Here is a 13076-nt window from a genome sequence, read left to right as displayed (position 1 = left end):
GTGCATTTATTTCTGGACTCTCCATTCTGTTCTATTGGCTTGTATGTCTGTCTTTATCTCAGTACTATACTATTTTAATTAAATGGAAGGCATTCAAATTGAATATAAAATTAACATACAAAATCAATTGCATACAATTGCATACAATTGCATCAATTGCATACAATGTAACATACAAAAGCTACATTAACAATCTAGCTTTTCTGAGCTATCAGAAAAGGAAGAACCAAAACAATTTCATTTAAAATAGCATAAAAAAGAATAAAATGCTTAGCAATAAACTCAACCAAGGAAGTGAATGACTTGTACATTGGAAACTGCAAAAACATTGATGAAAGGAATTGAAGAAGACTCAAATAAATAGAAACATAACCTATGTTCAGGACTTAGAAGAATTAAAATTGTAAAATGTCCATACTACCATAACTTGTCTATGAATTCAATGCAATCACTATCAAAATCCCAAAGGCTTTTTTTTACAGAAATGGAAAAAACTATTCAAGAAAGACCTCAAATAGCCAAAGTGATCTTCAGAAAGAATAGCAAAGCAGATGGTATCACTCTTCTTGACTTCCCAAGATGTTGCAAAGGTACAGTAAATAAAACAGTATTCTACTGGCATGAAGACAGACAGACAGAAATCTCAAGGGTGTTGTCTCACAGTACACTAATTGTCAGCCCAAGTCAGAGAAAGGCCTGTCCTAAGGAGATTTATGAGTGTGGTACTTATCTAATTGACTAAACCCAAATAAGAATCCTAAGAACCTAAAATATTTTTAAAAGAATTTTATTGGTGGGCCAGGCACAGTGACTCAGATCTGTAATCCCAGCACTTTGGGAGGCTCATGTGGGTGGATCACATGAAATCAGGGGTTTGAGACCAGCCTGCGCAACACGGTGGAAACCCTGTCTCTATTAAAAGTACAAAATTTAGCCAGGCATGGTGGCACATGCCTGTAATCCCAACTACTTGGGAGGCTCAGTTGAGAGAATCACTTGAACCTGGGAGGTGGAGGTTGCAGTGAGCCGAGATTGCACCATCCCACTGTACTCCAATCTGGGTGACAGAGTGAGATCCGTGTTTAAAAAAAAAAAAAAAAAAAAGAAGAAGAAGAGAGAGAATTTTATTGGTATCATCAGTTTCAATTGCATCATCTTAGACTCTAGAGGACGGAGTGAGAAAAATGTCCCCAAATGGGTTTCACAATTGCTATGTAACTGTTATGTGCCTCCCATTTTTTCTCTTTTGGAGTAAGATTTTCTATTACTGTCATCTTATATCTACTTTATCATTATGTGCTGAGTGTGTGATGGGAAGATAACCTGACTTCTTCAAGTTCAAAGGTCTTCAGGTCAAAAGGAACCATTCTTGAGGAATCATACTAAATATGCCCCATTTGCACTTTGTCATGATTTGGATTTTAAAAACCTAGACTTTGAGCTGATGCTATAAAGGGATGAGATTTTAAGATTATTAGGAAGAGGAGTAAGTGTACCTTGCATATGGGAACAACATGAATTATTAGTGGTTAGATATGGGACTGTGGTAGATTAAGGATGTCCACACAAGTTTTGACACTCTTTCCATTGAAGGTTACAGAAGCTCAGTTGGCCTGCGATTTCTTTGGCCAATAGAGTACGATAGAAGTTATGTTAATGCTGGTTCTTGGTTTTTGTCTTTGAGACAACTAACAGTTTTTGTCTTGGTTTGCTGTCCCCCATGAAAAAGTCTGTCCCGAGGCTTCCCTGTTAAAGAAGCACATGACAGTCAACTGAGAAACTGGAGAGAGAGAGAAAGAGAGAGAGAGAGAGAGAGCAGATCCAGATATTACTGAGCATAGTCAACCCTTTCCTGCTGTGCCCTTCCAAATTTCTGACCCACAGAATCCTGGGATTTGATTAAATAAATTAAACCATTTAGATTTAGGCTACTATTTGTTATGCAGCAGTAGATAACTAGAACCCATGTGTTTTCCTACAGTTCACAGCTTCCATGTAGATGGGATTATGCAATAAACTCTGACCAACAGAAGTGATAGTCTGAGATAGTTCAGGTGGATAGTGTCTTCTCCACACAGGCATTCTCTCATCAACAAAACTGGAACTGAAGGACCAAAGAAGGTTGACTTGGAAGATAGAAGAAGTACCAGAGAGAGGTCAGATCGTTTGGGTTTGCAAAAGTGAAGGCAGAGGTTTTGAATAGTCAGCCCACCCGCTCAACATAGCTTCCATAGTCTTGTCTATTTGTATCTCTAAATAGTTACAAATGTTGGCATACCACATCTTTTCAGAGCCAGAATCCATTTCTAGGTACTTAGAAACTAAGAAACATCATACCTATTCTTGTCTATTAGCTTCAGAAATACTTCCACAATTATGATTTCATTGTTTTCACTTAGTATGAGTTTGGTACCAAAGGAAAAGAAAAATAAATTTTCATGAATTTTTTGTATTTCACCTGTATTACATCATATTACGTGCATTACAATCTGTCAAAATAAGGACAGATAAAGGAAAACGAAACCAAAATAATAGAGTGTTTAAAGTCATCATCTTTCATGACCAAGGGTGGAGAGATACGAGTGGTTATAACACTCTAATGAGATACAAAGTGATTCTTGAGGTGTTTTTTGTTTGTTTGTTTGTTTTACCTAGCTCCACTTTTAATGGTATTTCATAGTAACCCTTGAAGTCTGGCCAGTTGACTTCTAAAACATCTCTGAAGATATAGGTACCAGAACTCTTAGCTGAACAATTGGTTGTTTTATCTCTTAATTAGTGGTCGCAATGTCATTCAATTTAATTACTTATTAGCCTCTCTGGACCAAGTAAAAAGCATTTTTCATTTGTATTATAAAATGTAAAAATAAAATTGTCAACTTTTAGTAAAAGTTTGTTCCCTTTTTCCACTCTTTCCTATTCTTTTTGTGTCATAAAAGAAATGAAACATTCTAGTGTGTTTCAGTAGCTCATTCTCTCTGCAGCATGTCCTCTGTGTGAGATTCATTTTCTTTAGTTAAACGGTGGGTCTTTTAGGGCACCTTTCCTTTATTTTGTGCAGGACTTTCATAAATCTGAAACCTGTAGAGCTTTTTTTGATTAAAATAATAAACAACACAATTGATTAATTTTTCACATGAATAACTGTTGGTGTAGTAAGAGGAAAGTTTTAAGTATTTTATGCTGAAGTAGGGGAAAACACTTCATGTTGCCTGTGTGCCAGCTAACAATGACAAGAATTGCTGTAATCTTAGCTTTTCCTTTCTCCCAGTTGCCATCTTGCTTGGGCTTCAAATAGTCTGAAAACTTTCTATAACAATGGCAGAATTATGCAGACTTCCATGTTATGGAAAGTGTCTTTAGGATGTCATTTTTTACATAACCAGGCTGTAAAAGTAGAATATTTTCAGGGAAGCATCTACAAAATAAGTCATTGGCATTATTCATATTCAATGTAGTGTAAAATCTAAACACTTTTACATTGAAAGTGGTGATGAAATTTTTTATAACCTCTGGGCAGGGCAATTTGGCAGTATCTATCTGAATTACAATAACGATATCTCTTGACCTAACATTTCCATGTCTGGAAGTTTGTCCTACAAATAGACTTGCACATATATAGAATGACGTGTACACAAGATTATACACTGCAACATGTGATTGGAAATAACATAGATGTCCAATGATAGGAGACTGATCTATCAAATATAATACATGAACAAAGTGGCATATATCATGCATGTTAAAAAAATAAAGAAGCTCTATGTTCTAATAGGAAAAGATCTCCAAGATACACATTGCCCTCAACATTGGTTTGTTCATATAACATGTATTGTTCATTGCCATTCTTTTTTAAAGAAAATATTTGTATTTGACTGTGTAGCATAAAGGATCTCTGTGAGGACAGATAACAACTGATTACATTGATTGTATATGAAGAGTAAGTCAGTGACAGAGGGCAGAGATGGGGAGAAACATTTGACATCTTTCTATGTCTTTTGCATTTTGAATCACTATTAAAAGAACAAAAACCAACCAAACTGAAAAGAAATCATGACATACCTCTTTAAAATTAATTTAAATAATATGCAAGTTAGCATTTACTTTTCCAATTGAATAAACATAGCCCTACATGACAATCCTTAAAATAAAAAAGCACAATAATTTTATTGATCAGACTAAAATGTGTTAAACTAAAAGGATCTTACAGACAAACAGTCCTAAATATCATCTATCTATACAATACATGGGCAATATAGGCAAAATTCTACATGCAATTGCATACAAGTACATGTTAGAATACATAATAAGTCAATTATATCAACTGATATTCCAAAAAATTTTCAGCATTAGGGTTCCATGGCTAGTGCCTTGCATTTTCAAGTATTCCTCATATTACTTAGAAATGTATTGTTTACTACAACTAGATTGGACTTTTTTTTCTTTTATCCAGTTGCCTCTATTTTACACTTATAAACCATCTGAGAAGCAGTAAAATTACACATCTCTACTTTTTCATTGCTGGTTATTTATGCCTCAGAAGAGTTCTCTGGTTTATTCAAATCAAAGCCTTCTGATCACTCTACCCAAGGCCCCCTTCACTTCCTTGTTCCTCAAAGTATAGATCAGTGGGTTTAGTACAGGAGTGACCACAGTGTACATGATGGCAACAATCCGGTCCTGGTCCATGAAGCTCTCTAACGCAGGATGGATATAGGTGAAGAGAACAGGTGCATAGAAAAGAATAACTACCATGAAGTGGGAGGCACAAGTGGACAGTGCTTTACAGAGCATGCTACAAGAACGGGTCTTGAAGAAGAGATAAGTGATAATGTAGAAATAGGAGAGAAGTGTCAGAAAGAAGGGGCCCATGGCAATTGTCCCCGTGACAGTACTGAGTAGCCACTGATTAAGCTCAGTGTTCCCACAGGCCAGCTTTAGCAATGGCTTAATATCACAGAGAAAATGATGGATACGGTTGGAACCACAGAAGTTCAAGCGAGAAGTCATTATGGAGTGCAGCAGGGCATGGAAAAAACCAATGACCCAGATTGTGATGGCCATCTGGGTACAGAGCTGAGGGTTCATGATGACAGTGTAGCGAAGTGGCTTGCAGATAGCCACAGAGCTGTCAAATGCCATCACGGCCAACAACATGGACTTCGTGCTGCCCAGGAAGTGGAAGAAATGAAGCTGGCTTATGCATCCCAAGAAAGAAATTGCTTTGTGTGTAGAGAGAAAGTTCTGCAGCATTTTGGCAGTGTCACCGTAGAGTAACAGATATCCAGGTAGGACAGGTTTCCCAGGAAGAAATACATAGGGGAATGGAGTCTAGGATCGGAGATGACAATCATCAGAACGGCTCCATTCCCAGTCACACTGATGAAGTAGATGGTGAGGAAAACCACGAAGAGAAAAGGCTGCAGTTCTTGAATGTCTGTCACTCCCAAGAGGAGAAATTCGGTGACTGAGGTTGTATTCAGCATCACTTCAGACAAAAGACAAAATAATCTATGGAACACTAATCGCAATCAGAATCCTTCCGGCTCAGAATTTTCTCACCAAGCCAAAGATACTTGGAAGGAGAGTACTGTTGTACTTCTTCCAAACCTCAGAAGTTGTATAGAAGCTTAGCTGTTGGTCTCTTCAATATTAAGGATTCATGCATATTACGGACTATGACTTAACCACTTTTTAAAATTAAGTTTATCATTAATGTATTTCTTTCTTCTGGGGATTTAGAACATGTTGCTAACTTACATCTTCTCTGGTTGAGAAGAATACATCCGTATTCTGTTACAACTTTCCTTTCCTATCCCAAGTCAGCGTTAATAGGGGGCAATTTTTAAGTGCACCACCACTTGGATATCTCTTGACCCAGGAAAATGGCTCCTGAAATTTTTTGACTTAAGAGAGGAAGATAAAAATGAACTCATTATAATCACAAACTCTTTAAAGAGATATAAAAACCTCTTTAAAATAGTAGTAATTATTTTGTTCTCATCTTAGAACGTAGATGAGGCTGGAGATGTTCTCTTACTGATCTCTTTCTAATCCACATCTCTGGCATGGGTAAAATGAAGCTCTGTCATGGAGCTCTACTGAGAAAGGAAAAAATAATACATCAATCAAATATTAACCTGAGGTATATTTGAAGTTTTATCACTGCTATATCAGATAATGTGCTTAGTTTCTTCTACCTAAGCCTTTAAATTTTTTCAAAGTAAATCCCAAATTACTTACTTGATGACAAATGTTATTGTTCCTTTAGTTTCCAGTTGCACTGAGACTTTTTCCTTTTTCACACCCCTGAATCTCTGAATAAGAAAAACTCTTCCAATAGACTCAACAATTCTTCCTTCATTTTACCCAATAGTGTCTTCTTCTAAAGTATCTAAGAATTTAGACCACTGAAAATTCTGTCTTCTCTTGTGATGCATTTTCTTAAGTCTTATTTTTATTTTGCCTGAAATAAACTCACTTTTTAGATGTGAAGAAACATTGTATCCAAGTGAATTTTCTCTCTTTTCTTCTAGTTTCATCAATGTGACACTGACAGTCAGGTTCTCCTCCATCAACCCAGAGGTCTGTTGGCTTCATACCAGTTCTCTCCAAAGTTGCCACACATTTCTTGCCTTTTTCATTTGTAAAATGTGTTTTCTCTATTTGCCCCTTCTTTCCATCAGATAAAATTTCCATTTTCTATGAAAGAAATGTATTCATTTTTCTTTCTTTTGCAGAATTGAAATAATAGAATTTTTTCAGTAACTGTTAAAACACATGAGGGATTATAAGTAAGATAATTATAATGAGGTTTAATATTTGACTAAATTTATACTGTTTACTGAAAGGCAGAAATATATTTTGAAGGTTTTTTCTAACATTATTTGCAAAGTACTTGGGATTATCTTCTATAGGTGCACTGACAAAAGCAGACATAATTTTGTGAAATAGCTTCCTGTTTGTTCCTTTCTTGTACAAATGTAGTGGATTAACTTTTGCATATTAGGAGAAAAGAAGCAAGAATGTGTGGGAAATCCATAGAAATGGCAGGCACTTAGAAAAGAATAAGAACCACTAGGAAATCAGAAGAAAGATGCAGACATTAGAGTGTTTCCTATAAATGGGGAATAATTCGAGGTTGAAAAATTGCTGATGAGAGAAGAAAATGATTTGGTGTGACTAAAGTTAAAAAAAATAATGAACTAGGAAACATCTCTAGGGAGCCCATAGGATATTTGGCTTTACAGCTAGAGGAAATTTTGAGAGATTATCTAACCTTTACCACACCTCCATGAAGGACTGCCTCCAAACAATTTAAAGTAGCTTTCTTTGATAGCCATGTATGTTGCATATTTTTCAAAACTTTTACCATGTCTTTTAAAAGTACAAATGATAGCTAAAATATTATTTTTAGTTCTCTGACCCATAAAATAAAATTGTATCAAAAATCTATTTGGTAAAAAGAAAATTTAAAAAATAATAAATAATAAAACAACATTTTCCTAACGTTTAAAGAATGTTGTTTAGCCAACTTCTCTGTATGAAAATATTTCTTTCACTGCAATTTCAATATTTAGGGATTTCAGATTTGCTTTAGCGAATATCTAGAGAGCCAGGCATGTTGAATAGAGAAGGAGATATGGCAATAAAAGTGCAGAAAACAAAATGCTTTCATAATCTACAACTACAATGAAGACTCCATCATAAAAATAGGAAACCAGCTCTAAATCCTGGGCATCTAACTTTAATACTCGCAAGCAGTCAGGTCACTCATTAACAGATAAAAAATACGAGCAGCTTCCCAACCTGTCTCCTATTCTATTCTCTCACCCGGATTGAGAGTTCAGAATCACAGGTAAAAGAGCTTTTCAGATTTACACTCCCAGTGATTATAAATAGAAAAATATTTGAAGTGGTGGTTGATGTTGGGATTGCAGCATAAATTATCTTCAAAAATCTTTTCCTCTCTGAAAATCTGCCTGCCTTCCAATGAGCTGCAGATCTCTAGACATAAAAACCTGAGAGAAACTGTCCCCTGGGTGCTGAGAAGGATTGTCGTGAGAATAAACAGGAGGTCTCTCTGCACCTGCAGCATAAGGGGATAGCCATATGGAATTTCTCTGTAGAATTCCACTTTTCTGTTGTTGTCGTTCTTCTTATCTTTTTTTCTTAATATGTTTGTTCCTTGGTTTCATAACCATGGACAAGACAGTTTTCAATAGCTTAATATATTTGCTGGATTTTTTTCTTTAAAATAGTAACCCAATATTTTATTTGACCTTTCACAATACTGTTTTTTAAAATATTTATTTGCTTATTTAAAATACTTTTTCCTAGTCAAATTTCCTTTCATTTCCTATGGTAGAGGTTCAGATTCACTTTCTCTTCTTGAGGGCTCCCTTGGAAAATATTTTGGTATATAAAGTGAAAGAAAATTGGCAATAAAAATTAATAAATATGGTCACCCACATTCCATTGATCAGTACAGAAAGATGATTATCTTTAATATTCTACTGTGGTTCTATGAAAACCAAAGGAAGAGACATAAAGAGAAATAGTATTGCTTTTGTACCTTCTACATCTTACTCTTCACTGTTGCTAATAATACTAAATTATTTTAAATAATTAATTTTGTGGTCCAAAAGCTCACATTTTTCTCTGTTTGGGATAAGGATTTTGGTCTTACCAATGTGTAGCATTACTTTTTGCTATTTTTTAGGTAAGAAAATTCTGTCTGAATTACACCAGGGTATCTATGCGTGACCTTCCATCAATCCAAGGATTCTACTAACAGTTGTAACTATGATGTATTTTTTCCATCTTTCTATTGAGTTTCCATTTTTGTTGCTTGGCAAAAGTTTATTATACATATTTATCACAATAATATCTTATTTTAATTTTTTAATTTTGTTTTTTTTTAATCTTTAATTTTTTTTATTGTTTTGAGTCAGAGTCTTGCTCTGTCATCCAGGCTGGAGTGCGGTGATGCAATCATAACTCACTGCAGCCTCTAATTCCTGGTCTCAAGCAATCCACCAATATCATCCCCCCAAAATGTTGGGATTATAGGTATGAGCCATTCCACATACAAATAATTCCTTATTTTATATACTGCTAATATATTATAAATAAATAACATTTATTGCATGCTCATTATGTATAAGTTATTGTTCTGAGTTCTTCACATATATTAGCTCATTTAATTCTCACAAAAACCCAATGTAAAAGTATTAAAATTATTCCTTTACTACAAGAAAACCAAGGCTCAAAGGATTTAAGTAAATTTTCCTTTTCCTTGCAACGGATTGTGAAACTAGGATTCAAAATAAGGCTCTTTAGTTTTAGGGATCACTGCAATGTAATTTCCATTTTTTCAAAATGTCCCCCACCTCAATTTTATCATTTTTTATCTTGCATTGAAACTTAAAGATTATGTAACTGGTTCTGTTAATTAGATTTAGAGTTTTATATTTGTCATTTAGGACTCTAGTCTTCTAGAGGTTATATTTACATATCCTGTGAGATAATCAGCTAGTCTTGGTTCTGGTTGTCTCTATGTAGACAGACTAACCATTCCTTCTTCATCGATTTGTGAGGCCATCTTTATACTATTCCAAGTTCCCCTCAATACATGGTTTGTTTCTCCACTTACTATTTTTTCCATTGAATAAGCTGTAATTTAAGTAATATGATGTTATTGTAGGTCTTAATATCTCATAAGTTAGGAAAAATCATTACTTCTTTTTTCCCCCAAAATACCTCCAAGTTGGCTGAGTGCAGTGGCTCACGCCTGTAATCCCGGCACTTTGGGAGGCCGAGGCAGGTGGATCACTTGAGGTCAGGAGTTCCAGACCAGCCTGGCCAGCATGGTGAAACTCCATCTCTACTAAAAATACATAAATTAGCTGGGCATGGGGGTGTACGCCTGTAATCCCAGCTACTCAGGAGGCTGAGGCAGGAGAATTGCTTGAACCTGGGAGGCAGAGATTGCCACTGTATTCCAGCCTGGGTGACAGCGTGAGACGCCATAAAACAAAACAAAACACCCTCAAAGTCTTTTGACAGCTTTTTTCCCCAAGTAATTTCAATGTTATAGAAATTTTGCTTACGGGGAAAGGCCTAGGGCCAACTCAAAACAGGCCCCTTGAATGGAGCTGGAGAGGCTCCAACATGGCTGACTTGATACATCTGGTACTTGGCTGTTCCATGTAAAGTAACCAAAATAACCAGTCAATAATCACACGTTGAATAGATCATCTAAGAGAGAACACCGAAAGTCAGCAGAGAAGTGACCAGGAAGCACCAAAAGCAAAGGAGAAGGAAATGAGACCGCCTGTTCAACCAAGATCGGATATGAGTCTCGAACGGCTCTCCAATGTGGGAAAAGGGAAAGGGGGAGACTCCCAGCAGCCCACATTTCACCACAGATACCTACAATTCTAGCCACAGGAGATCCCCTCAACCATCGTAGCCCCTGAGACTAACATAGGGAGCTGCCTGGAGACCACGTGAAGGCGCTACCCAAGAAAGAACCTCACACTGGGTCCCACGAACCCTAAGTCCTAACTAACTGCAGCACGGCACCATTTTGACAGCACAGATCCCAACGCACTGCATCTTACTCTGCTTCTGAGACCGAGGCAAGAGCACTAGGGAGTAATCCCACCTCCCGTTACCCCGACCAGAGGGACAACTACACATTTTTACTTGCCCTGAGGACAAATTTCACTGCCTGCAACTGCTGCCATGATGAACTACTGTGGGGCAGAGGCATGAGCAAAGCCCATGCCTCCCCAGTTTCTTGCCTATGGTTGTTCCCAGGAAAAGCAACCCAGTCCTCCCCAGTCCATGACCACAAAACAGCCACTACCACTCCTATCTGAGCATTCCATCTGTGGCCTGGGGATCCCCCTGCCCCTGCCTACCATAGCCAGTGCCTCATACACCACCAAGGAGCCCGTGGGAAGGTCTACTCAGCCTGGCTTCACCCACCCACAGAACCTGAGCACACCGTACAGGGGCCCGAGGGTCACTTAGCCCAGTCCATCACTGGTAGCTCCTCAGCACCCCTCCTGGGATCTGAGGTCAGCCCCACTCAACCTTCCCCTGGCACCACAGCTGACATCCACACTCATGTGCCTCCTGTGGATCTGGGAACTGGCCTGCCCAACCTGTCACAGCCATTGCCAATATCAGCATGGACTACACGGGTCCCAGAGGACTGTCCCACCACTGCTACTGCCATCACCCACACCACATCCACTGCCAAAGGGCTCAAGAATTCAACTTCATACCTGAACTACTGATGCCATTCCCAGAAGCCAAGCAAGCCACTTGGAAGCACAAGAACTGTCTTGCCTAAACCCGCTAACATTGGTGCCAGTGTATGCTGCCCTGGGGCGCAAGGACACACATGCTCATCCCACTGATTCTACCAATGGAAGCCGAAGACTGGCCCAACTGGCATCTCAGTTCTTAGCAAGACTTCAGCACAGCCTCCACTAACAACCATATCCTAAGCCACCAAAGAAATAACAGACACCATTGACACTGTTTACAGATGAAGAAATCATACAGAGACTGCACTATTGTACACACCCAGAATCAAAACCAGAGAACCCTACCCAAACTACACCTTAGATACATCTTCTGGAAAAAGTCCTCCCCATGAGAGCAAATTCAAAAAATTTAAAAAAGTAACTGTTATACTAGGTATGCAGATATCAACATAAGGACACAATAATTCTCCAGCAATAGATCCCAATAAAAAAGAAATGTCAACAATCCCAGACAAAGTATTCAAAATTTTGATACTAAAACAGCTCAGTGAGATACCAGACAGTATTTAAAAATTATACAAAGAAATCAGGAAAACAATTTAGGTTATGAATAAGAACTGTACCAAAGATAACAGATATCAGGGAAAAAAACCCCACCTAGTTCTCTATCCCTTTTTTCTATCTTTGATTCCACTCACAAGTATGCTTGCTTTTAATCATTCTCTAGGATGTTTAGTTTTTGTTTTATTTATTTTGCATTTTATTCCTCTAAGGAGCTTTCATGGCCATATTGGCAGCATAACTCTCCGTTGTATGGGACTTTGAAGGGGAATAGGCCAATTGTTGAAAACTAAATTGTCTAAGACCCAGTTTCCTAAGAGCTATTTCAGTGAGTCTCATCCTACAACTAATCTGTGTGTTAACATGACTTGTCTTTGACACTTACTCTAAAGTAACAGCGATAGTTGAAATTAAAACTTTGGAGATATTTCTAGTAAATCATAAAATTGATTTTATTGGTTGTTCATGAATTAACATAGGGCTCAGGAAATTTACCATTTCTTTATTCACAGTAAGAAAGAACATTGATCATAATAGTACAAATAATGACTTTAGTTAGATGTTTTTAATTATTTCAATGGGCTCCATACATAAAGTTGTCTCTGCCAAGAATCTATATAAACACTAATCCCTAAAAGTATGTTAACCAAATTTATCTCCACTGTTTAGTCTTCCCTGTTTGATCATAATTTGCTTAAATCTTTCCATTTCAATATCTGTAGACCTCAGTTTATAATTAATCATTTTTAGTTTTCATTATATTGTTCTAAGTGATATTACTTTTCAGATTCATTAGATGTTAGATTTCTCAAGGATAGGAGCTGTGTCTTCTCTTTCTTTTATATTATCATCACTCTTTTTTTCTTATGACTAATGAAGGGCTCTGCCAAAAATTTATTATTATTACTTAAATCAATGTAGTGATGTCATAAGCACATCAAAGAAGGAATAAACTGATACACAGGGGAAGAGAAATATAAAGAGAATAAGTCCTTGGAGAGAAAATCCCAAAGTGTTAATGCTCAAGATGCTACTGGGAAGGTTTACTGAGAAGATTTTGCCTGTTCATTCTCTGTCCATAATAAGACATGAGATTTGCTTAGATTCCATGTAAGTTGTTTTCAATAAGGGTGTTTATAATAGGTTTTGAGCAGTCAGAACTTTCTCTGATAACTTTATTCAAGGACACAATAAATACATCTGATCTATGATATTTGGATAACTCTTTTGACC

The 13076-nt window shown here is 36.9% G+C and overlaps 1 protein-coding gene across 1 annotated transcript; it reads right to left on the bottom strand.

The window, feature by feature from the left end:
* Nucleotides 1-4563: 4563 nt before the first annotated feature.
* Nucleotides 4564-5486, bottom strand: LOC471939 (olfactory receptor 12D2). The gene is given in 2 exon segments (XM_527317.7): nt 4564-5255; nt 5258-5486. Coding segments are annotated over 2 exon segments (921 nt in total).
* Between the last annotated feature and the right edge of the window lie 7590 nt (nt 5487-13076).

Source organism: Pan troglodytes, chromosome 5 (assembly GCF_028858775.2).
Source record: "Pan troglodytes isolate AG18354 chromosome 5, NHGRI_mPanTro3-v2.0_pri, whole genome shotgun sequence".
Classification (NCBI taxonomy): domain Eukaryota; kingdom Metazoa; phylum Chordata; class Mammalia; order Primates; family Hominidae; genus Pan; species Pan troglodytes.
The sequence above is the reverse complement of the archived record's forward strand: the minus strand, read 5'-3'. Positions and strand labels throughout refer to the sequence as shown.